We start from the raw sequence: 26,935 nt of genomic DNA on the forward strand, positions 1-26,935 counted from the left end.
TCTTATTGTACTACATTATTATGATCGATTTTATCATTAGAAAAAAGTAAGTACAAATATATAAAGTAAACAATCCTCAAAGTATCAATTACTCGGCTTTGCCTTAAGGTTGACTGGTAGAGAATGTCTCCTGGCATTCAGTCCGTCTTTTGTACGATAAGTTTTCTTTTGTGAAATAAAGTTTAAATAAATAAATAAAGGGAAATGTAGAAATACGAGTATGCAGAAATATGCATAAAGTATGAACAGAACAGAACTCAGATGAGTGATTAGTTATTTGAGATAGAGCAAAGTAGCTGTTCACACGATGTACTAATTGAGATCTGAATAAATTAAATTTTCCATAATATTAATAATCTCAAAATCATCCCTCAAAAGTCCATCCTGCCAGCTGAAGTAAAGAAATAACTAACATCTGCATCAAGTTACTTGGCACTCTAGCTAGAGGATAAAATTCACCTTTTACACTGATTTCAAAGAATAAACACAGCTTTTCGGAGCGGATGTGGTGTAATTAAGGTATCAGTTTCTATAAAACAATATGTCGATGTCGCACGTTTAAATCCTGGGTGCCTAGCCAAGGTGACAATCTCTATCGCTACGAAAATCGCAAACGCTCTGTGTCTCTCTATCACTCTGCCATATAATGCGACAGTCGGCCCAATTCAAACTTTAAGATACGTCAAATATTAGGTCTAGATACTATATGAATTGGGCCGTAAGACAGGTGCGTTGGTTTCGTTCGCTACGGAGCGTAAACGATTGGCATGTTGGCTACGCTATACGCTATAGCTATTGGTTTATTTCAATTTAAAGTTATACTTCGTTTGGTCAGCGACTGTATTTGCATAAATAGAGTCCGTCTAAGTTAACTTTTTACCGACTTGAATTAAACAAAGTAAGGATGTGTCATTATAAACGTCATATTTTCATAGAAAATTTTGACATTAATAGTGACATTCCCACACTTTTTCATTGCGAATGCCATGCAGTTAGCTTGGTCCGAGTCTAGTGTACATTGAACTTATCAGCAAGTAAAGTAGGTCACATACTTTATAAGTTGTAAATTTCAGACACTGACGTGACTCTAGCCTAGCTCACAACACGTAAACATACCTACCTGAGGAGAATAATAATTAAGTACTGTTACAGATTTCTATAAAGAGGTGACAAACTCATGTTCCTTATTTTATTTCGAAGTTGACAGAAAGTAGTTTAGGTAGGCAATTAACACTTACCATTAGTTTGACTAAATAGTAAAAGTAAAGTATAGGTATAATACGAAATATGATATAAAATACTGAGTTGTAGGTGTCATCGTTATACTAAAATCCCAAAAATAGGAATGTGGTTATGATTTTTTAAGTACCAGAAATTCTTCAGTAAAATCTAGCATTTTAGATACCAGGTCTATTTTAATTGTTTGGTAGGTATTGGATATAAGTATCTAAATATTTGCCCAGAGATAAAAAAATCGGCATTGATAAAATATTTTATCAGTGATAACAACAATCAATACCTGTCCTTTTCAAAGGTAGAGTGTTTGCTAAAATACTTGAATCTAAAATAATAAAAAAGAAATTGTATGGAGACTGAGTTCATGGCAGCTGCCGTTGTTGGCTTTAACCATTCCACCAAACGTCTATTTAGGTGCCCGCGAGGAAACGGAAAAAATGTAACCAAGTATACCGGAGGTTATAAAAAAAATCTTAAACCTAATTTTTTTTGTGTGTGTTTTTTTATTACTTTTTGTATGTTTTTATACAAAATAAGTACATGTTCTTGGAAAATTAATGGATAAATATTAATTGGTACTTTTTTTAGTAAAAACTAGTCTATTCAAAGTGTTCCTTGTCACTTTGATATCTGTCAATAAGGGCGTTTGGACTTGGTTCCATAGGGGCGACATCGCCATAAAAAATGTGTTATGCACTGAAACTCAATAAAAAACGATTTTTAAAATTCGTATTTACCTACTCTGAAACTAGGCGAATAAAAAAAAAACTTTATATGGCATTTTTGTCTCTAAATACGATCCGGAATATACTGTTCAAGTCTTTCCGTTTCCTTGCGGGCACCGTGTATAACTCAGGTCTATCCTACACATATCTAGTTACATTCTTTCGTCTAGGTTTGAATAAATTTATCCATAACTACTTTCAATTTTGAAGCTCGCTGTACCTACATAGTATTGGAAATACATTCTCCATCTAGCGATGAACACATAAACAACGATAAAACGCGTTTTATAGATTCACTAAAAGAATATTTGAGACTGTGTAAAATTTGAAAATCGGTGGAATTTCTGCACAGAGTGCCCAGGAATTCGCGCAAAAACTAAAAACTAATTCAATTTAATTCGGAATGAGAGCACGACCCTGCAATTTCAAGCCAAACACCCAATATCCATATCCAATATCAATCTATTCCTAGTTACAGTTAGAAACGCAGATTGCATAGTTTTTTTCGAATGTAAACACTTATTTTATTCTTTGTTTCGAATATTGATTCACGGACCACTCGTTTGTTTTCTGGTTAACGATCATCATCATCAACTTCCTAGAGTTGTCGCGGTTTTTGCCACGGCTCATGGAAGCCTAAAGTCCGCTCGGAGACATAATCGGCGTTCACACTTAAATAAGGTTCACCATCATGTATATGTACATAATTATATGTATTAGTCTATCTTTTATAAATTATATAAATATTATTATTTAACCATGTATCTATTTTTAATATTATTTGACTTCACGTTTAAGTTTTCTCTTATTATTTGTTATTAATTTTTCCTGCACCAACATACACAAATGTCTCTGTTTGACCAAATGGTTGACTGGTAGAGAATGCCTTTTGGCATTAATTTCGCCATTTGTATATTTTATTATTCGAAATCATATGTCCTCGCTTCAATTTGTGGTAAATATCCATAGCTCTGGTATTTCAATGGTCGTAGATGTCAGTCCTACCTTTAAATGGTTTAGGTAGATATTATTAGAAAATACGAACACAAATCGACATCGAAAAAAATAAGTTTTTCCAAAATAAGGTTTGGAAAAACTTATTTTTTATATATGTGGCTACCAACAGTTCGGCACTAACATATACGCTATCGAGAACGTAACTTACTTTCTATGCATCTTGCTCGTACTCGCATATAGGGACCGTGCGCGTTGGAGGACCTGCCATCTTGTGGCCTGAATCGGAACCAAAAACATGTACATTTACACGTCACGTGTTTTCTTGTGCATAGTAGGTTCTGCCATCTTGTGGGCTACATCGGAACAATAAACATCACATTTACGCCTCGCGCCAAATATCTGACGGCTCCTGTGCTGCCTCCTACAGTTCATGCACGCTCCCTATAAGTGCGAGCGAGACGTATAGAAAGTAAATTACGTTCTCGATAGCGTATATGTCAGTTTTGACACTGCCAGTGACTCATGGTACGGGTACTTAAGATTGTTCGCTATACCTATAGATATATTAGAAAAATAACAAAGTAAATGATATCTATGTTGGTTGACAAATAAATAGCTTAATGTACAGTATTGTTATAAGTACCTAGTTCACACTGTAGAAACCTGATACTACTTACCTACTCATATTTCAAAATCGCATGCTACTGTGGTGCATAGAAAATTGCATGAAGGTTTCTTAAAAAATGCGATGTCAATATGCAATGCGGGAACTGACAATTTAATTAAGACACGTTGAGCGAATAAATGCGTGAGAGAACGCATTTTATATCGCTGTTTTTGGATTATATACCAACTTTTTGATGTGACTTTATGACTTAAAGGGGTAAGCTGTGCTTATTACATTTCATTGGCACGTTATTTATCGTTGATGTAAGTTTATACAAAACGAATGATATTTAGGTACTACAATATAGCCCATGGAATTGGTACATTTTACCTAACATCAAATGAGGTAGTTCTGTTTTTTTTAATATGTTGGTAGTGATGAAATGGTATCAACAAATACAAGTTTTCGACCTCAAAAGCCCTTGGGATCATTGAAAAGTTAATCTCTGGTTAATTGTCCTTCGTAGTCATAGTATTTTTTGCACTGGGTACATAAATTAATATATATTATATGTATGTATATTTAATTATAGTATATTTATGTAAGTTTATTACCGTTAGTATATATTATTTATCGCTATTTTGCTTGTTTTAAGTTACTTGTTCTGTTTTTTTTTTGTTTAATGCCTGCACGTACTACTGTTTCTGTTTAGCCTGATGGTTGACTGGTAGAGAATGCCTTTAGGCATTAAGTTCGCCATTTGTACTTTATTTGTAATATTGTGCAATAAAGTTTAAATAATAATAATAATAAAAGTACATGAAAATCAATTAAATGTTAGGACTTTTTCCAGTTGTTGTATTTCTTTTCCACCAAAATCTGGAGTTACGGCAAAAGTCACTATGCACACTTTTAAGAAGAAGAAATTTGCAATTAATTGACTATAATTTGCAATTAATTGACTTAGTAAGCCAAATAGTACATAAGATACGGCTTCTCAAAGGTTTGTACAATTTTGAACTAACTGTAACTCAAAAAAGTTATACCAGCAGCTGTGGTTGCAGGAAAGCCGGACTCAAATGCTCAGCTGTTTGCAACTACAGCAATGGTCAATAGTGCGAGAATATACAGGACCGAAAAATTTTAAAAAATTGTGTAATGCGATTATTTGAAACGCTTGCTTTATTAGAATACTAGTACACTATAATTTTGTAATATACTCAAGAATAACTTGATAATTGTCTTTAATAAAACTAAGCTCATTTGGCATGACCATATCCAGCAATGCGGTTTGGGCGTTTGCTATTGCAATGGCTTCTTTTCTTGGATATTGATTATATTTTTCTAATGTAAAATGTAATTACATATATGAAAAAAACATTACATATATAAATAGTCAGAATATTTTAAAACGATCCGAACGAAGTTAATCAATGAGGATGAGTACGAGTATGACTTTCTTTTTAATGTTAACAACGACCCCATAGCTCACTTTAGTCTTACCATGCTAAAAATACTCCGAAGCCTGCTAATAAGCATACCCCGGGGACTTTAGTGTAGGAATATTTTACACTAGCCAAAAAATTTGATAAAATATACGTAATGTAGATACCAAAAGAACAAGTGACATATATTTCAGTTTATAAATATATATAAGTATATATAATAGTAGTGTGAGTATGACTGCTTAAAGAACACACAAATAAAAATATTTCATAAAATGATTTAATTCGTTCCCAAAACTTGTAGCCATACTTCATAATATGTACATTTAATAAATAAATAAATCAAAATAGTTTATTTGGTAAGTATAGTTATCCTGGTAAGTATAGTAATACTTGTGTTAGGAGGTATCCCTCCTTCCAAACGGAGTTTAATGTCTGCATACTTGCTATATTGGCCCGACGGCCATTTGTCGGGTACAGGATGCTAAAGGCAGGTAAAATTAACTTTTCTTAAATTCTCATGGCTGATTTTTATGTACGTTTTAGAAAATATTGTTAAAAATTGGTAATCAACATTGCCAGACCAGTTCCGCCGGTGGTAGCCTTACCAGACGCTTTAAAGCTGGCAAAAAATATTGTAACGTTACTTATATTCTCACTCTTGATTTTAATATATGATACTCAGGGAACTATTAGCCACACCAATTGGAGGGGCCCAACTATCCCCCAGAACCACATAAAGTTTATATGTGTTTACCATGTCATGGTGCCAATTTACGTAAATCGTCGAAGTAATCGTTACTAATGAAAGAAGTGGATTTTGTTAATTCGGTACATGAACTATGGTAATTAGGGTTTTTACTACTGGCACTGTCACTGACTTGGCATACCCCGGGCGTTTGGGTGCGGGAATAAATTAGTCACGAAACTATGAATTAGAAACAGGTAGGAAGCTTTAAATCTAGGTACTAAGAAATGTTAAAAAAGTTTGTTTTTTCCAGTTATCAATTAGTTTTTGGCTACAAGTTTTGGGAACGAATTAAATATTTTTATTTGTGTGCTTTTTAAGTAGTCATACTCACACTACTATAATATATATATAAACTGAAATATATATCACTTGTTCTTTTGGTATCTACATTACGTATATTTCATTGAATTTTTAGCTAGTATAAAATATTCCTAAACTAAAGTCCCCGGGGTTAAATTAAAAAATTAAAAGTATTAAAGTATTCACGCTATATAATAATAATTAGGTAACCATTCAGGATTTTTTCCAATATCTATGAGATTATCTGAAGTAAATAATAGGTTTTGATTAACGTAGTATATTATTGATTAACATTTAAAAAAAAAACGACAACATAATATTTATCGAAACTGAAATGAAATGAAAAAAAATGAAAAAATATTTATTTCCTTATGAAGTAAAGGTTTACAAATTGGCATAAGTGGTTGGGACTTCCTTTTAGGTGAATGAACCTGTATCAGGATGCCCCGCTCCTCCATAACTTACAGTTTTGTTACTTAGTAGTAAGGAAATATTGTATACATGAAAGTTTTATAGCTATTTTTACAAATCAGTTCAGAAATGCGACTTACAGGAGTTACAGGCAGGGAGAACAACTAAACATAAGAAAACATTTTTGTAAAAGCTTTAACTGATACACACTCGCTTAGTCAATCAAAAATATGAAATTAAAGTGCAAAAAATATAAAAAGTAATAATATCTGCATACACGTCCGGGGATGGACCCCAGATCATCGCTGCTACCACCTTTTTTCTAAGCGGCTGCTGGCCAACTGCTCCACTATAGAATAAACCTATGTGGGTCAAATTAGGCTACTTATTCTCCAGAAAGAATTTAAACAAAAGAGGGCCGTGACGGAAAAATCTTTCACTTTTTTCGCCTAGCCAAGTCCGATAAGGAACTTCGTTCCAATATCAAACGTATTTCATGTTATGTATGTTAACATATTTATTGCTACAACAACAATTTTATTTCCATGTAAGTTTCATGTTATACTGAAGACTAAATTGTAGAATATCAGTTTTATCGCCTCGGAGCGTGAAATGTAAGCCTTGCACAAAACGAACAAACGATGCGATAAACGTAGTGTATTAGGGGTGAAATATTTAATAATGACAGTTTAAAATCATTTTAGGAACAAAAAATATTACGTAGTGAATGCTAGTAATTGTACACCATTCATGGCTAAACAATGATTATTGAAGCATTAACTTAGGTTTTGTTTCTACCCCATTGTCGGGCAGTCTTGATTACGTGTACATTGTTCGTAAAAACACCATTGAGTGGCGGACTCATATTTCTTTGTTTAACATAATATTTGCGCAGCCGAAATGACAAATTAATTAATGCATTGTTCCATGACAAAAGCTGCCGATGACAGTTTTATAATGGGTATTTTTAAGTTCTATCTTCATTACTCATTAGGATCGTATTATGCATACTTGCTTACGTAAGTTAAGCGAAATGGAAAACTTTTCAATAATAGGTTTTTCAGTGTAACGCTATGTGCCCTGGTATCTCATTTTATTCTTAAAAGATATACATATAAACAGCATGTTCATATTTACATTGTTTACACGATGTAAATATGAACTAGAATGAAAGAATCTTGATATCTGTTTACTCACATTACTCACAAACCTTAGAATGATGTAAATTATATTCCTAAACATTTTACTCATTATTTAATTAGTTTACTGATAAACTACATGAGCTAGGCCACTATAATTTTAAGAGTGCTTAACTATACTTTTAGTGATAAAAAGACTCATCTAATGTAATTTTTTGTCAGATTCCGCAGAAAACATTGAGAATCTCTAATTTGTCATAAGGCGGGTAATTAGATAAAGTCGTTTTGTCGCAGATAACAGTGTCATGTTTTAAAATGATATGTTGCTTACTAAGTATGACTAACCTCCAACAATTGCTTTTTTCTAGTCATGTCACACACAAAGGTATTTATCTAACAGCTATACCTACATATAATATGAACCTCCACTTCAGTATAAATACCTAATGTCTATTAACAAAACGAAATACTTAAATACTATAAAACGGGGTATTAAAAAGTTTGAAATCGTATAAAACGGTACAAACTACATAGGTATTACTAAACTCTTCAAATAAGTAAAACTTCCTACATAAAAGAAAATTCTTAAAAAATTAGAGGCGTATAAAAATGGCACAGTTCTAATTTTGTCATTTTACCTAACTAAAGTCATATGAAAGAAGTACCTATTTTATTGCAAAAAGCTGCCAAAAATGTGATTTTACATTAATTTATTTATACACAAAATAATAATAATAATGAAATTGTCCAGAAATATTTATTAAAAAAAGGTAAACAATCTTGACATGTGTATTAATTAATGAAAATACATATTAAAATATATCTAAACATAAAACTAAATCTAAATGTATCCGAACTTAAATATAAATATAAACTAAATATGTATTAAATAACTACCTACCTACTGGCTACCGTGTCCAGAAATTCACAATGCAGGTTTCTTAACTTACAAAAAACTCGTTCACCAAAATAATTGCTTTTGTTATGTGATACATACTTAAATATCATCCACAAGACGCATCGTCAATAAAATTTGCAAATAATTAATTAAATAACCTGCCTAGAGAACATCGGGCGCAGTTCTCAATTTATCTCAATTATGTCGATACCGTCATAACAGATAACAATAAAGAGAGTGCCATATCTGCACGGCACTTACATCATTTTATTAAGAAATCACGTCTTTTTTTGCGAAAATTAAAAATGCATAAATCCAAAAACCGTTTTCGCCGTATGTATACCTAATGAGGTATACTTGCATGAAATTATAAAGCTATAAATGTTACAATGTTTCACAACAATTATTTCAGCGAATACTCATTCTATTTCATAATTAGTATGTAGGTGATAATGATCAAAAACCGTCTAGCTGTGTTTTCATGAAGTAACGTGTGCAAAAAAAGGTTTAGTTAAAGTCCGATAAAATGTATACAGCCATTGAATGTTTTCAAGGTGTTTAAAGGTGTTCCTTTAGTTGAAAAACCAAAGTGTAATTGTATATTTTACGTGTCGCAAGATGGTGAATTTTCTATTGATTCGTAAATATTGTAGCCAATATTACCCACGCACTTTGGAACAATCTACTGCAACTTGTTGACGTTCAAATTGGTTCGAATATAGTACATTACGATACAAGTGCGAAAAATAGGAAATTCGAAACGAGTGGCGATAAATTAAAACACGACCGAAGGGAGTGTTTTAAATCGACACGAGTTGCGAATTACCTATTCGCACATGTATCGTACAACGTTTTACAGTACATATGGCCCTTTAAATGTTCGACACAGTAACGTAATATGCTACTTCTCGCACTAGTGCTATAAAGTAGCCCCATATGTACTGTAAAACACTTTTCCACCCACCACGGACCAGGCTATTCCCAAAGCTTACCGAACAAACCACCTTAAAGCATGTAACTTAGCGTTTTGTAATAACTTAACCTTATATTTAGGAGATCAAACTTTTACTGGTTTAGCTAAGGTTTTTGTAAGTGATTGGAATAACCCAAGCTAATGCTGTTATTGAAAATGAAGGCACAAAGGACCTTTTAACCTATTCATCCCGACTCTCCAGAAAATATCGGCAATTAATAAAATCACTGATAGCTTGTTATTGTGTTATTAGGAACGAAAATGGGTAAATGTAATCAGAACAATAGATACTCACATTATAAAATTGTATTGTAAGTTTATTGATATTGGTTCCCTCTACAATTGATTAGGTAACTTCACTCTTCGTATTTTCCTGAAAATCCTTTATTTTCTTCTGTATTGATATCGAGTTTGGTCATGATTGTTTTATATTCTTCAAGAGAGTATTGATAAAGATATTTTCCCAGCCAATTCAATATATTTTATTCTCATTGAAAAGTCACTTGAAGAAACACCGGTTTATTGAGTGATACGTAGTTAAGTACCTATGTAATTTCATCAATGTCAGTTTCTTAGTTAATTTTAATAAAATACGAGTAACGACAAAAAAGTTAAAAAAAAACATCTTTATAACACATCAATTTAACTCGGTAACAACCAAAGATAATTTTTAATCGAGGTGTATTGTCAAAGAAAACTTTGTAGCGACGTAAATTTACTGCCATCTTTCGACACACAACTATAACTTTTAGAACGCCACTTTTTGATATTTAACAAATTGAACACATATCAGTGAAACAATAAGCATCAAAGTCAAATATAGTTCTAATTTTTTTAATTTTGTGTCGAAAGATGGCAGTAAATGTATGTCTCTACAAAGTTTTCTTTGAAAATACACCTCTATTTCAAATTCTCTTTGGTAACAACTAAGTTCAAATAAAAGATTTTATTACGTCGTACATGGTTTTAGGCAATGCTTAAGAGGATAGTAGACGACGAATTCTTATATATAATAGTTTACATTACGCAAAATATTTCGTTTGAATTATGAATTTCTAAAGCTAAAAACTCACTCTAATTGGTTGCGGCTAAAAAAAGTTAGCTATACCTTCGAAAAGGACGTTTCCTGTTGCAATTTCCTACAAAACTTAATGCCAAAAGTCGTTATCTACTAGTCACTTAGGGCAAAACAGAAAAGATCAAAAAGAAGAGCGTACCCACATATTATAATATTCCCTTAAAGGGAAAATACAGTTAGTAGTTAGGTTTTATAAAAAAGGACGACTTTTAGTTATCCATATAAGATAATTCATCAAGCAATGTATCACTACTTTGTTTTAAATCAAAGCGTTGACGCGACGTCACACCTGTCGTTAAGTGCCATGCTGTACGAAATACATTACCGTTCGACAAAAATTTATTATGTACTGGTAGTTAAGACTAAATTTAAAAAATCTTTTAGTATTGTTTTATGGGACTAAAACCTACGTCTAGTTTAATTTTGCGGTTATATCAAAAATATACACTGTATAGAATCTCGACAAGGTTAGTGAAATATTATCTACCTATCTATTTTTCTAAAAAGTTCAATGGTCCAGTATCGCCTTAAGCAAGAAAGCAGCAGCGGTGGGCTAGACCGCTGTTGTTGTAATGCGGATCCTAGCAGGTGTTAATGGGTTAAGTAACTCGCCAAACCGCCCACGGTTTAATCGAGTTTCGGTTACAAAACACCAGTAGCGACTTTTAGATTTATTAATATTTTCATTAAAATAAATAAGAATGGTCAAGTGTGCAATGGTGATAATTTCCATTAGACCATTTTGCAACATTCATTTTATTTATGCAAAAAAATCTTAGATTCTTCTGAACATTGAATGAAACACCATTTGCTTCGAGAATTTAAACCCGAAGTGACCTATCCATCAGCCGGAATGTATGAAACTGCCAATTTTTTTTGCGATTTCTGCATTTGTCCCTTAATAAAAGTTGTTCAATATGACCTATAAAGTCACTACGTGGAGTATGAACGGTGCTTAAAATTTCACCCTGTATATGTGACAAGTCATGTTTGTTCATAAACACAAAGATTTATTTAAATAGCCTGTGATAGCCATCAACAATCGCATCAATGGCTTAATAACTACAATTTTTAAAGCACAAATGAATTTTTGGACATGAAATTTAACTATCTAGACTTGTATAACATTAATATATTATAAACGCAATCAATATTTTGTATGTCTCGCATCATAGTTTATAAGTAAGTTTTTTGTGTACATATTTTACATACCATTTATTGCATGAACCTGGTAATGTTTATAGCAAATAAAAGATTCTTATGCATCAAAAACGTGAGGAAATGCTGCTCGCATCTACGGCACCATGCCGCAGGGGGATAGTTTTTAATTATTTATTTTAAGATTAGATTTATTTCTTTTAGATTTAGATTTTAAGTTTTATAGGTTATATTATGTGTAATTACATTTATAGTTAATTATAAATAAACATTTTCAAAACGTGTTTCGAATTCCGCTATAATTACTTTTATCTCCATAATATAGGACTCATATTGATATTTCAAATCCCTGATAGCTCTAGATCCTGAATCGTAGGTAACGTAACATAGTGTAATGCGATAACTTTTAGTTAGTTATGAGTAGGCGTTATACTTATCCACAACTTGTTCACAGTAACGGCAGTAATGGTTCCCGAGAGTACGAGCCGAGCGAGACAAGCGGCAGCGGCGCCGACGCCGAGCCGCGGACGCCGGCGCCACCCGCCGACAAATATGAGGATCTGCAGCGCATCGTCGACTCGCAGCGGCTAGGAGCCCACAATCATGCGGTCGTCATTCCGCCGCATAAGGACCTCAATGTGGTGCGGCCCGAGAACCCGACCATAGGGGAGATGGAAGACTTGGAACCTAGGTGAGCCTTGCATTTTAGGCTTGTAAGGTTAGCTTAGCATAAGCTTAGCGGATTTAACATCAGTCATCACTCATGCAGGAATGGACCTTAAAAGCCAAGATACCTGACTAGAAAGGATATGGGTAACTTGTATTATAACTGGTAAAAGAATTCAAGACGAAAAGAAGAAGAAAAGCTTTGCGATCCTAGCGAAATAACGGTACTTTTTTATGTAATTCCATTTCGGGAGAACGTTTTCCAGTGACTAAATCTTAACAAATCACTTAGATTTTTATGTCAATCGCTTCAACATATTATATTTTAGGTTTCGCTTTAAAAAAAAAATGGAAAACAGGAAAACCTATAAACCTAGTTTTTCATCGTGTCAATAACATACTAAGAAAATCATCGAAAATGGAAAATATTTAAGTAGAAAAACGTTTTCTCCCTTTGTATGGACGATCACGTGGTACCTCCTTCTTAAATGCTATGGTGCAGTCATGTTAGTTTAAATTCAATCAAAGAAATATATATCTAAGTGATGAACTCCTTGTTTAAAATATTTAGGTTACTAATGACGGTAACGAAAATTATCAAGTGATTTTAAATAACACTCGTAGCGACCGAAATATCTGCAAGGGCAATTACTATCAAGCCTCAGCTAGCTGTAATAGGTACAACACAATTGATACTCCCAAAGAATGTCTTAACGTTGCCTGTACATTTCACAGAATGTTAACGCACAATGTAAATACGTAATAATAGGAACGTTCAGCTTAATATTCTGTCCGCTAAGAAATATTAATTAAAATTGCTCCGGGTAAAAACGACGCTAAAAGGACATTACAAGGAAAATTTCTCTAAGTTCTCGACAGCTGACATCCACAAGTACAATTTATGTAGCGCTCTGCAAGTCCCCAAATGAAATTGTTAGTTAGTTCGCTATTGCTGCAATTAAACTTAATAATACGAATATCGCGCTGGGGACGGTTGTCGGTAAACACAGCCTCAGAAACTGTGCTGATGCTTCATTTGCGTGTCTCGAACTATCGCGGCCGTAAACTTGCGCGTGTGTACAAGCCCAACACCTATGCTTATACTATGATTTATGTCTTACCGATTACTTTATCACAGTTATTTTAAGATATGTGATTTTACTATCGCGTGGTATTTTATATCACACGCCAAAAACCTCAATCGTGAATAAATGTTACACTGTCAAAAATTCTGCTTCCAGCTCCTCTAAAACTAGTGCTTTATTCATTGGAAATGCCTGCGCTTAGTGCTGAAGTATGCATTAAAATCAAACAAGTTGGTCGCGGCCGGCCTCTGGCGGCCCACGTAGTAATTCCACCAAAGTAAATATTAGACCAAATCTCATAGGAACATTGTGAAAAGATGAAAGGAATATTACATGTCGGCCCCAGAAACAAACGACTTTCAAGTATTCCTAAACACGTGGTTATAAAATTCGAATCATATCGTACTCCGGTGACATGCCGATTCCGTAAGGATCAGACAACGCGACCTTTCTTTATCTCACAAGGCAAATTTTGCAACCTCTGAAAGAAATCTTATTTAAAATCCTGTTACAGAGCGGGCTGCGATAGGCGCGGGTCTCGGGCAATAAAACTAAATGGAATGAATGCATGATGGCTGGCTGAAACGCTTGCGATATGAGGGGCCCTCTTATGCCCAAAATTTCATGTCTCATATAAGAAAGGGTCGGCTTGATACTGATTAATTTGGTACACTCTTTACGAAATTGCTAGCTTATCCTGTGTACATGTTAAATGCACTGAAGCTATAAGGTGAATCCTTATTCCGTAAGTCAACAGTGAAAGCTCGAACGTTATTCTAATGGAGCGGGCAGTGTTGGTCATTTAGTATTCCTTACGTCGATTTGTCCGAGCGGGACAATCGAGCTTTTAGAATTCCCACCTGATGCCGGTACAATTCTCACCAAAAAGAGAGTCAATAAATTTTAGAGTAGCTGGCGGCTTGATTTCTAAATGCAGGTTATCGGAGCATGCCACAAATCGAGAACGTTACACGTAGGCTCCTTAGTATTCAGCGGCGGGCGCTCCGCGTCGCCTGGAGTCTCGCACCTCGCGCTCGCAGGCGAATCACGTCCACTTATGTGTTCCACGCAGCCAAAACCAACGCCGCCATCGGAAAATCTTCCATGTAAATCTCGACATTAACGGCCAGGTTTACTAATATGCGCCAACACTGCAAAGTAGCCGTGATGTTTTTTCAACCATCCGCTTTGCATTTTGCTCCATTTTTCGAGACAGATTGGATATTCAATGAGAGTGCGACGTAGTGGTTTCTTACATTTATGCATGGAATTGATTGTGTTTACATGTAGTGTCAAAATGTCACCATGTTTGAATTACTACACTAAGTATTATGTATCTTTTGATAATTAAATATACGTAGTAGTTAACAATTTCTTGAGTATTTACCTGTTCTTGAGTATTTTTTATTCACAACGTAGGTTAAATAAAGTAGGACATGTTTTCGTCGGTTAATACCTACTACTATACCTTAAGTACTTTGCGTCGTCGTCAATAAGAAGTAAAGATACTAATTATGTAAATATAAATAGTCTGTTTGATTATATCAACCTATTCAATTGGTTCATATAATCAAAATAATGAAATGAATATGTACACTTTTGTTGTTACAGCGTGAACGCGTCCAACTTGGAGAAATTCCAGCTACGGATAGCGCAGCACGAGCTCTATGAAGAAGGCGAGTCACTCGTGGATGCCGTTGTTAAGGACATGGTCACGCTACCTGTGCTGCACGCCGGTACGCATCTACTATATTATTATCTACTATATTATTTAGATATTTCTCATCTCTAGAGTAGGCTTTTAAACACTATTAATTTTAAACACTAGCTACTTATTCGTGATATCTACGACACAGGGCACTCTGGCACCTACGGACTAGCAAGTAAGTAGGAATGTATAGGTGTCTGGGCACTTATATATTGAAAAGAAATTCTTCCATCTATTTGTTAAAATATATTTTACAGTACATATGGTGCTACTTTTCAGCACTAGTGCGTAAATTAGCCCATTATGTAACTATGTCGAAAATTTTAAGGGTCATATGTACCTACTGTAAAACGTTGTACGATATATGTGCGAATAGGTAATTCGCAACCTGTGTCGATTTAAAACACTCCCTTCGGTCGTGTTTTAATTTATCGCCACTCGTTACGAATTTCCTATTTTTCGCACTTGTATCGTAAATAACTATTACGCAACATGTAATTGTATTAACAATAATAGACAAAATTAAAGGTATCAATTATGCAAGCTCTTGGCGATTGGAATTAATTAAATATTAATATTTTGGACAGCAACCTTAGCGGCGTTTGTTAGGTTTAAAGGCCCGGGCTTGCTCAGTTTGCCTCTTTTATAATTCATTACTAAATCCGGTTCTATTCAGTCTTGATTTAAAGGGTCCATAATTGAAATAAGCCTTTTCTAGATGTCTTTATAATATTTGATGCGTATTTTGCTTCGATGAATGGATCTTAACATTTGTGATTGATTACACTTCATTATAATTGATATTTGTACGTATGTACATTTAAGAACAATGGGCAAACTTCTGTGAGGGGCGGGTCCAAACAGGGAGCCGTATTTATATTAAATGAAGTCGGATTTGCAATCAGTTGTGGGGTTAGCGGTCCGGCGGACAATAGTACCACAACAATCTCGCCCTTTACTTCAAATTGGACTTAAATATTTAAACCAGTTAATTGGATTTCATTGTTAGAGACTTTATTTCATAGTTTACCATTTGTTCTCAGCTTCAGGTAGAAAACCCTTTAAATGTTCGTCTACAAAGAGAGATTATTTTCGTTCAAATACCTACCTACGTTTTCAATAATTAATTTTATCTTTGACAGAGCAAAAAGAAGGAGGGACCCAATTGAAGCTCATTATTGACTACCCCAACGGTATTCAAGCGCTCTTCAAACCAATGAGGTGAGGTATATTGATTTCTACTTATCATGTTGAGAAACGTTTCAGGCCACCCCAAGCGGCTTTAGGCGCGTTGTTCGGTAAACAAGTTTTCTTCGAGAGCTCGAGTTTCGAGTACTCGTGTATGGTCCGCGCGAGTAGAGCGATTCGCGGAAACTTAGCAAAGTTCTTTCGGATCCGAGAAGGTGACACACCGTGTTCGAGTGTTGTGCGTCGGTTCCATTCACAAAAGTTTCAGACACTTCTTTCACGCGAACGGCTTAGCGGCTTGTCCTACAACTTCTCCACTACAACTACTATTAAACTGAGGCAAGCTTCGAGTTTGCTCAGTTGTGTATATTGTTCGATTTACAAAAGACTTTCAGAGAGTTTCCTTTCTCATAGTTTCTTTTACATTTCGAAAATTGAGTGAGTAAACGTAATCCAATATTATTTTACGAATAATAGTACAGTTCAGAAAGGCGAAAGAATTAAATTTTCGCTGCGACAAAGAAAACAAAAGGATCATCCAAAAATCCACTCCGGGGGATTGCGTGAAATTCCTGTAGGAGGTGCATATCGCGTGTCAGACGTCTCAGCACTTTACTTTGTTACTATATTCCTTTTTGCAAAAATTGGGAAAGGGAGTGAAATCGAAAGAGACGTCCGAAAAATAAGTGGCCGAGAGATAGGATATAGATATCGATAGATTATGTAGGTACGTCCGCACATAACTCTCAGGTTACTTTTCTAAGGGGTCCGTAGCTTTGCTAGGTAAATTATGGACTCAAGGGGATGCCCCGGCGACATATCAAGAGGCCTTAGAGGCCGTGCTACAATTCACTCGGGGACAATAAATTACGCGACAGCCGATAGTTAACCCTTCCGTTCGGTATTTTTAGGTGTCTCTAAGATTATGCTAATCTTTATGCCCGATTTGACCAAACCATTTTCGACTGAATAGTCAGAGCTGTATAAATAAATCTGTTAGCCGAATTAAGATATTTATCAAGGTTTATTTCAAGAATCTGAAGAAAAGTAAAACGCCAATTCTTGGAAATAGGTAACTCGAGAACCGTTATTATCTTGGTTTCGTTATTCCCGACAACAAGATTTCGAGAATCCGATGGATTATGTCGATAATAATGCTTAAGATAAATTAACCAACGATTACTGCACTCGTGTTCGTCGCGACAAGAGCTGAATCCGTGCGCTATCGCTCCATCGCGTTATCATTTCCTTCTCAGCTCCAAACCCTAGTGCTTGAACATCTGCAAGATGAGAACTTAAGAGTCACATGAACCTAGCGCCGCCATATAATCGAAGTTTCGCTCACATTATAGGTAAAACAACACGTATATGACATGAAAATTGGCGTGTACCTACAGTTAGCAAAACTATTAGCTTAGCAGTCTTAGCATCCCTGCATTGTATGCAGTGTATGCAGAGGTGCTATGCTAGTAGCTTTTTTGACTGTACCATCAGGTTCAAATTTGCATGGACAATTTATGAATCATTTCATTCATAACTCGTCCATGCACTTTTGACCCCCACTGTACATTCAAGTAACATATGAAGAAATGTAATACGATATATAAATATAATAGGAGTGGCTTTCTGAGAGGAATCTTTATGTTTTCTATCTGGTTAGTGAAGAGTTGCACTTCGCTTCGCCCCGTACATTGAACAAATTAAATTTATAAAATTTCACCACCTCTTTTTGTGTACCGCGATATTGAAATTGTTAAATAGGTACTGTATTGAATGTTGGTATACACCGTGTCATTCTCTCAGTCATTTTATTAAAGGTTATATTTGACAATTCTGCGCGTCTTCGTGAATGATACGAACTAAGTATAATAAAGGTCTCATTTCCACGAAATTAAAGACCCGTTTACACATCATTAGATTAAATATGAATTGAATGAAGACCCGTTTGTCTTTAGTATCTAGTATAATTCGAGTATGATACAACGATAAAACACGTAAATTTCAATAATACCGGTTTTATTGTTTTAGCTGATAGAGTAAAACCATTCTTAAAATGCTCGTGCCTTCAGGATTTGTTATCCGGTTTAAAATTGTATGGAAAATCCCTCTTATCTGGATCCAAATCCGAATAGTTTACTATTTGGATCTGGATTGCTAACCCTGACCCACCCCTGCTAGAATGAGTTGCATTCTCGAGCGCGACTCCATACTTCAAGCATGGACTCGTGCGCGAGAACGCAACTTATAATAGATGATCAGATCAACATACACGGTGTTTTTTTTTTAAACTCCTTTAATTGCAAAGGTGCATTCCTGAGCTTCAATTAAATTACTTTGTCAACGACACCTGTATTCTAATTAACTCCATTTTGGAGATAATCAGAAAATGTTTTTTACCTAATATGGCCCCTATGAACGTGTACACTTGCCTTAGGTCTTAATTACATATTGATTAGTGTTTACTATGAGTGTTGCATTTGCTTACTAAACGCAAGTCCTATCTCGGACGATCGATGTTCGAAATCATATTGATATGTCAAATTTTCATCTGTTTGGTTAAGTTAACTAGCATGCCCATGTTACAACAACGCTATATGCAGCATTAAATTACTTTTTACGAAAAAACAGAAAATTAGGTAACTATGCCATTCAGTCATACCCCAAAGTGAATGGAGAAACACCATGTATTTATGTGCGGAAAGAAGTACCTACATTTTAAAATTGGCGTGGAAGCCTAAAGAAAATATAATTTTATAGATTAGTTTAATTGTTTAAAAAAATACTCCGTTTTCTATAGGTCCTTACCTATTACTCGTACTATGATTTTGTTATTTTATGATGTTCATACTGAACTTTGTTTTGTTCCACAGATTCGCGAGAGATGTGCAGACGTTGCCCAATCATTTTTATTTTTCCGACTACGAAAGACACAACGCTGAAATCGCCGCATTCCATCTCGACAGGTGAGATAGTTGGCTATTGCTGGATACGGATTACTGCGGAACGAACAATAATTCAAACTCAATTAAATTTTGTTGAATCGATTCTAATTACGTTGTACGTGTTAATTATTCGAATAAAGTTAACAAAAAAACAAAGTTTAGTATTGCATAGTTTAAATATTCATATTCTTTTATACGGGTGGGCAAATAAGAGTGATACACACATTTTAGTTATATTAAGTGCAAAATTTATTAAATTTTATATTTATGCATAAATATATTATTCAGGGTTGGCAATTGTATACGAAAGATAATTACTGCCAATGTCTACCTCTGACAGTGCTCCATTAATTTCGAGAAAAGTGACCGTGATTGGCACCCAAATATTCCAAATTTTGTAGCCTTTGACTTATTTCTGTGGGGCTATCTAAAATTACGTGTCTATGCTAACAAGCCGATGAAATTTTAACAGTTAAAACCGACTATCCGACACAAATTTACTAAGATAACGCCGAAAATGTGTGAAAATATGCTGAAAATTGTGATGATAACGGCTTACATTTGCCTGCTGTTAGAGGTGGACATATGTCAGACATTATGTTCCACATGTATTTGCCAACCCTGAATAATACATTTTTAAATCAATACTTAATAATTTGTGTTGTTTAAAACATGATGTTTGCTCGATTAATTTCGAGACAAAGTGACAGCGATTGGCACCCAAATTCCCCAAATTTTGCAGCCCTTGACTTAATTCTCCCCACTTAATTCACCCGTCGAATTTTTGAACAGGGGTTACAAAAAACTAAACACAAAGCTTTATAAATACTTTCAAAGAGAATTATTTGTAACATGATCGGTTCAGGTCTTATTGAGTTTTTGCCTAAAAACTTTTCTTCTTATTAAAAAGACGTAAGTGCCTGCAAGATACGCCCTTTTTCTTACATGACTCTTGACCGGTTTTTGAGATTACTTCGGTCTTGCAAACCGGTTAATTTTTTTTTCATTGTTTATATTATACATACTAATATATTAAGTCAACGTACCGAAATGATTTTGTACCTTTATATTCAGTACCTATTGTATGTACTTATTGCATTTAGTGAAACGTGTAAAAATTCTGTATTTATTTAAAGCGACGTTGACCGATAATGACTATAATGACGTTATCAAGTACCACTTTAATGAAGTGGAAATATCACGTTACCGATTAATCGATTACTAACTTAACAGATAACACGTGTCGATTCAGAAACGGAAACCATCGGTACACCCCAGTCGCACTACATGAGTGGCAATGATATTGAAATCAAATTGGTATCCGGGTTTAGGTTTCTGAATACGCCTCTAAGTGTTATTAGCCTTGGCAGTAATCTAGTACCGGCTATCTTAATCCTAGAGCTGGTAATAAATAATAAATATCAGGTACATACCTACAGCCAGGAGCAAATTATATATATTTGATGTATATAGGTTGTTTATTCAGTGACCTGCAATAATTTACGGAGTGAATATATAGGTCATACTGAGCAACTTTTAGTATGGAATCATCCCCGATATCACGAAAAAAAAATTGGCTGTTTCATAAATTTTGGCTGTCTGACATTGACATTTTCTATGGGAGAGTAATTTTTTTTCCGAGGTTTGGGGTTGCTCCCGTAGTAAAAGTTGCCTAGTGTGACTTACATATTCAGCCCGTAAATTAGTGCAGGTGACTAAATAAACATCCTGTATATGTTTATATTCGATGTATATTTTATTTTTATATATGTTTTCCTTCATAAATCTTTTGTACGCTCTCTCTCGCGGTAGGAGAATGTAAAAAATACGAATACCTTAAGTTCTCATTAATATTAATTACTAATTATCTGAACTTTGTTGTACATAAATACGAGACAAACTGAAAGTTTTTAGAAAGAGAAAACTGTAGTAGGTAATTAGGCCATAAATGTTTATTCAAAGCGAACTTAAACTGATTCTTTAGGCCTAGCACATGATTGGCGCGACAGTATCTCGCGGCGAGATAGACTACCCGTCTGTTTATAACTATGTTAATTAAAGAGGGACGACAGGCTTTGCTAGACAGGCGGATCACGAGTTCAAAGTTTCATTACGTTAGGATAACGCTGAAACGCACACGGCTCCCAGTCCTTTTTGTATGAAAATCGTGAGGCAACTATCGAGATTAAAGTTATTTTTACGCGTAAATATTCATGCAAGATTTTTTACTGGCGTCATAGGAAAAAAGAGTATTTTTATTATATGATCTCAAGGTGACCCTTTCTAAGAACTTTCAGTGTTACCTGTTCGTAAAAGGGCGTTCAACTTTCATCCCGAAGAATAAGGAAATGTATTATGTATATACATAGAAAATATCTCTGTTTTCTTATCAGTATATTTTATATTACCTAATATTTTAAAACCTTAATATTTATATTTAAGAACATTTAAGAACCCTAAGCCCCAATATATATTAATTAAAGTTTATTGACTTAGGATACTCGGATTTCGTCGTGCCATGCCAGTAGTCGGACGCGTTCTAAACATGACCACAGAGATCTACGATGTCACCGAGGGTGACATTTTGAAGACATTCTTCGTCTCGCCGGCGAACAACTTCTGCTTCCACGGAAAGTGCTCGTACTATTGCGACACTGGGCACGCCATTTGTGGGAACCCCGACATGTTGGAGGGAAGCTTCGCTGCGTTTCTTCCTTCGTCCGATTTAGCTGAACGAAAGGTATGTTATCTGTAGCCAGCGAAACTTCTGCTTCTACAGAAACTGTTCATAGTACCTACTGCGACACGGAACACGCCATTTGAACCCGGACATGTCGGAAGGAAGCTTCGCTGCGTTCCTTCCTTCGTCCGAGTTAGCTGAACGAAAGGTATGTTATCTGTATCCAGCGAAACTTGTGCTTCTACAGAAACTGTTCATAGTACCTACTCCGACACTGAACACGCCATTTGAATCCCGACATGTTGGAAGGAAGCTTCGCTGCGTTCCTTGCTTCGTCCGAGTTAGCTGAACGACAGATATGTTATTTGTAGCCAGCGAAACTTGGGCTTCTACAGAAACTGTTCATAGTACCTACTGCGGCACGGACACGCCATTTGAATTTGAACCCCGATACGTTGGAAGGAAGCTTCGCTGCGTTCCTTCCTTCATCCGATTTAGCTGAACGAAAGGTATGTTATCAATAGCCAGCGAAACTTGTGCTTCTACAGAAACTGTTCATAATAGCTACTGCGACACGGCCACGCCATTTGAACCCCAACATTTTGGAAGGAAGCTTCGCTGCGTTTCTTCCTTTGTCCGGATTAGCTGAACAGAAGATATGTCACCTGTTGCGTGGGAACAACTTCTGCTTCTTTGGAAAATGCTCATGCTGCAATATTGTGGGAATCCCTAAACCGATAACTCGAGAACAGTAGTTCTCGAGTTATCTAAAAGTTTAGCTGGTCGCGATCGAACGATTTCTGGTCCAACCCTTGTACTTGCATATTATGTCACTATGTCATAAGTAGGTATTATACATTATTATGTATATTGTTCAGCCCTTACAGCTACTATAAGTTGTAATATTGGTAGAAAAAAGCCATTATTACGAAAAAAACTGTTTAGAGTCTTCATCGTTTATAATTTAGGTTATCGACATCACGCCGCGTAATAAGTAATAAGCGTGTAACGAGGAGCAAATAGAACTTACGATAACGTGCAACTAATACGTAATATTGACATAATCAAGATGATGTTGATGATAATAGGTTTTTTAATTGAAATTGTACAAATATTATTTAGTGTATATTTACTCCACTCCTTTTACGTTAGGATGATGAAAAATTATTGCCCAGTCGATCATGCGTGAAAAGCATTGTTGTATTTTAGACAGAAAACATGGCATGAACTGTTATTCGATTACTTATATGAATCGTTTGTCTTTATCCGTCATTTTGACATATGTATTTGTAAGAAAGGGATAACACATAATTTAACTAAATCAGACCCGTAAAGTTTTATGGATAAGGGTGTTAATAACTATAATTATTTTATTGCTATGTGTAGGTAAGTATAGGTGTCATTTTCAAGAAAAAGGTACCGCATTGTCACTTGCAATAAGAACGCTTTGTCAGGTTATGCGTATAAAGATATATAAGTAAATTATGCACTTGTGGTTAGTGGCAGCATTTTAGGCCCGTTGTTGTTTTTGATATATATCAATGATTTACCTGAATGTATCCGACATGATTGCATCCTATTTGCTGACGATACCACGATATTAATCAAAGGTACCAATGTAGACTCATATGAATGCGAGGTAAATATGGCATTGAACGATGTCATCGGTTGGCTTAGTGAAAATCATTTAAAGGTAAATCTTACCAAAACAAAATTTATCCAGTTTAGATCATATAAAGCAGCGCCACAGATAATAAACATTTTACATGACAACATCGAAATAGAAGAAGTAGAAGATTCTGTATTCTTAGGCTTAACTTTAGACACTCACTGTAACTGGAAAAAACATGTAGAAAGTGTATGTAAGAAAGTTAATAGATTTATATATGTATTATGGAGACTCAAAGAAACGGTTTCGCAAAAAACAGCTCTCGTAACATATCATGCGTATATCGAGTCTATTTTTAGATATGGGATCATCTTATGGGGAAACTCAGTTGAAATAGAACGTGCATCTGTAGCTCAAAGAAAGTGCATTAAAACTATTTGTGGTAAAGGTCGCAGAGACTCGTGCCGACTTGATTTTGCAAAGCTTAACTTATTGACACTGACAAGTCTATACATTTACGAAGCAGCTGTCTTTGTGAAGCAGAATCTAGAACTCTTCCCGCCATTTAATAATATAAATAATAGACCTCTTCGACAGTACCAAATGGCACTACCGCCCTATAAGCTTAAAATAAGAAAAAAAAGCGCGTATCACATGTGTATACAAATATTTAATAAAATTCCTGCAAACATAAAGTCGCTACCAAATGATGAATTCAAATTTAAATTGAAAAATATATTGTGTAATGCAAGTTTTTATACCATTGATGAATATTTTAATTATAATTTCTAGCTATAACTTCATTGTGACATGTAAACTTTTGACATTATAAATTCTAATTATACCATATTTCATTTTGGCATGTAAACTTTTGACATTATAATTCTGATTATTATTTCATTTTGACATGTAAACTTTTGACATCATAAATTCTAATTATTATTTCATTTTGACATGTAAACTTTTGACATTATAAATTCTAATTATTATTTCATTTTGACATGTAAACTTTAGACATCATAAATTCTAATTATTATTTCATTTTGACATGTAAACTTTTGACATTATAAATTTTCATTATTACTTCATTTAAGTTTTGACATTATAGATTCTAATTACTGGTTCATTTTGACATTATTGATTCTAATTATTACTTCATTTTGACGTAATAAAGTAAATTGGATTAACTAGTTATTAGCTAACAGTTTGATGAATTTATGTGCGGAATTTGAATGACTAACTGACTGAGACTTAAAACTTGACGTCTGTATTTAATAATTTAATGTTTGTATTTGATAATATTTTAGGAAACACGACATTTATGTAACGTATTTTACTTTGACATGCATAAACTGTGTCAATACAAATAATTTTCACATGCCCTAGGGCCGAGCATATCAAGGGTCAACAATGTTAATGATATCTAATGTACCATATGTTCTTGTGAATAAACTTTCATTCATTCATTCATTCATTCATTCATTCATTCATTCATTCATTTCATTCATTGTGGTAAGCGAAAAAAAGGTACCTTTTCCTTGAGAACGTCATATATTATTTAATGTATTATGTTATGTCTTGACGAATCATAAATAACATATTAAACAGAATAATTCCTGCAAACAGATATGTATATGTAGAAGATATGGATTTATGGTTCTACTTATTCGCAATGAGAACAAGAAATCAAGTCGCGTCGTATTTCAAAACTAATGATACGTATTAGCGCCGTAATAATATTCTGACCGTAAAAATAGGTCCACGCTCTGTAATCATTTTCCATTCAACTGTTTCTAATCGCCTTGATTTGGTGTTTGGGTAATTTTTATGTTACATCTTATTTATTTTGTGTTTTTTTTTTGTGAAGACACGGCGAAAATGTACACGCCTTAATTAAAAACTTTTGCAAGAGGATCGACTTCTCAACAATCTCTTTACATGACTATACCTCTAAAGCTGGCTATACACACTAGGGTATGCAGTTTTATCAACTGCACAGGTAAAACGGAGCATGTGTGGCATCAACTGTGCAGTTTCCTATACAGTTTTGCCTGTGCAGTTGAACTGTACAGGCAAAACTGCGCAGGCATACCCTAGTGTGTAGCTTTATACTGAGTGATATTTTGAACATACTCAGAAACTACATTCGTTGACTCTATTGACTATAATTTCCATGTAAAAATTGTTACATGAAGCAGACATATTTATAACTAACCCAATTATAGATACATTTTGTTAGTAGCGTGCTTCAGTTTTTACAGCAATATTTTGATTAGACTACAGTCATATGTGTGTGTTGTGTAGGTTTTAAAGCATTGGTCATTCATTAGACTTAGCCAAGTTGTTATTATATACTCAGAGGAGTATATTTCCCTGGCAACAATACCCATGTAGTGTAGTAGTTGCATGTACGTATTGCCCAGCTCATCTAAGCAATGTGTTTTATATTAATTTATTTATCCGTTATATTTCTTCCTGAAGGACAAACGGCAAAATTAGGACAAATATATTGCATTGCTGTGTAATTAATAAATATTCGGCTTTGTTTAGAATTAATTGTCTCGACGATTCTATGGGCTCCTCTACACAATGGCCCAGCGTAGGCCAGTCTAAGGGATGCAGCTATGCGGTGAAATGAGATAGCAATATCACTTGCTCCCTCTAACGTATAAGTGCGTCCCTTGGACTGGCCTATGCTGGACCATCGTGTAGAGGAGCCATAATTATATGCAATACTGGATTATACATGATAGTGCACTATGAGCGTAGGTTATTTCGGTATTCAAGATTCACTTCGCAATAAAGTTTATTTAAATGGTGTGTGTAAAAATTTTGCACTTGTATTACTGCGTTGCGATTTTTTATCGGGTAGGAGTAAATATCTAGTATTATAACACATATTTTTTCAGGTGTGGCGACATCCCTGGAGACGTTCATATCACAAACGACGAAAAGCCCAATGGGAGTTGCAGTCAGACTACTGTGAAACGGTACAATACAACACAATTTGAATATTATTCTTTTTTTAACTTGACCCTTTAATTGCGCCTGACGTGATATCACGGCAAAGTTTTACGTTTAGTTTTCGCTGCATACAATAATTTAGTTACTATGAACTACAAAGTAGAGCTGCGAACGAAGCCGCGTAATAAAAGCGTATTTTATAAAGTATATGATGGGGGCGTATTTTACTTGCTAGCTAATAAAATGTGCCTTTCGTCTAACTTTCACCTTCAACTTTCAAAAAGTAAAAAAGGATATATTTATATTTATCGATGTTGGGAGTAAAGGTTGTCATAATTGTAGATACATAAACTAGACCCTCTACGAATATATTTATTAAGACTTTTGGCGAAGGTGAAGGGTAAAACACATTAAT

General features: G+C 34.6%; 1 protein-coding gene across 2 annotated transcripts in view; it reads left to right on the forward strand.

The window, feature by feature from the left end:
* The window catches only part of LOC133521979 (extracellular serine/threonine protein CG31145), a 132,426-nt gene that overhangs the window by 99,988 nt on the left and 5,503 nt on the right, over window positions 1-26,935 (forward strand). For both annotated transcript variants that reach the window (XM_061857141.1, XM_061857139.1), the window contains exons 4-9: window positions 12,133-12,369; window positions 15,041-15,165; window positions 16,280-16,358; window positions 19,196-19,288; window positions 21,764-22,007; window positions 26,466-26,546. In XM_061857141.1, coding sequence (XP_061713125.1) covers window positions 12,133-12,369; window positions 15,041-15,165; window positions 16,280-16,358; window positions 19,196-19,288; window positions 21,764-22,007; window positions 26,466-26,546 — 859 coding nt within the window. The remainder of the gene's footprint in view (window positions 1-12,132; window positions 12,370-15,040; window positions 15,166-16,279; window positions 16,359-19,195; window positions 19,289-21,763; window positions 22,008-26,465; window positions 26,547-26,935) is intronic.

Source organism: Cydia pomonella, chromosome 10, assembly GCF_033807575.1.
Source record: "Cydia pomonella isolate Wapato2018A chromosome 10, ilCydPomo1, whole genome shotgun sequence".
Lineage (NCBI taxonomy): Eukaryota > Metazoa > Arthropoda > Insecta > Lepidoptera > Tortricidae > Cydia > Cydia pomonella.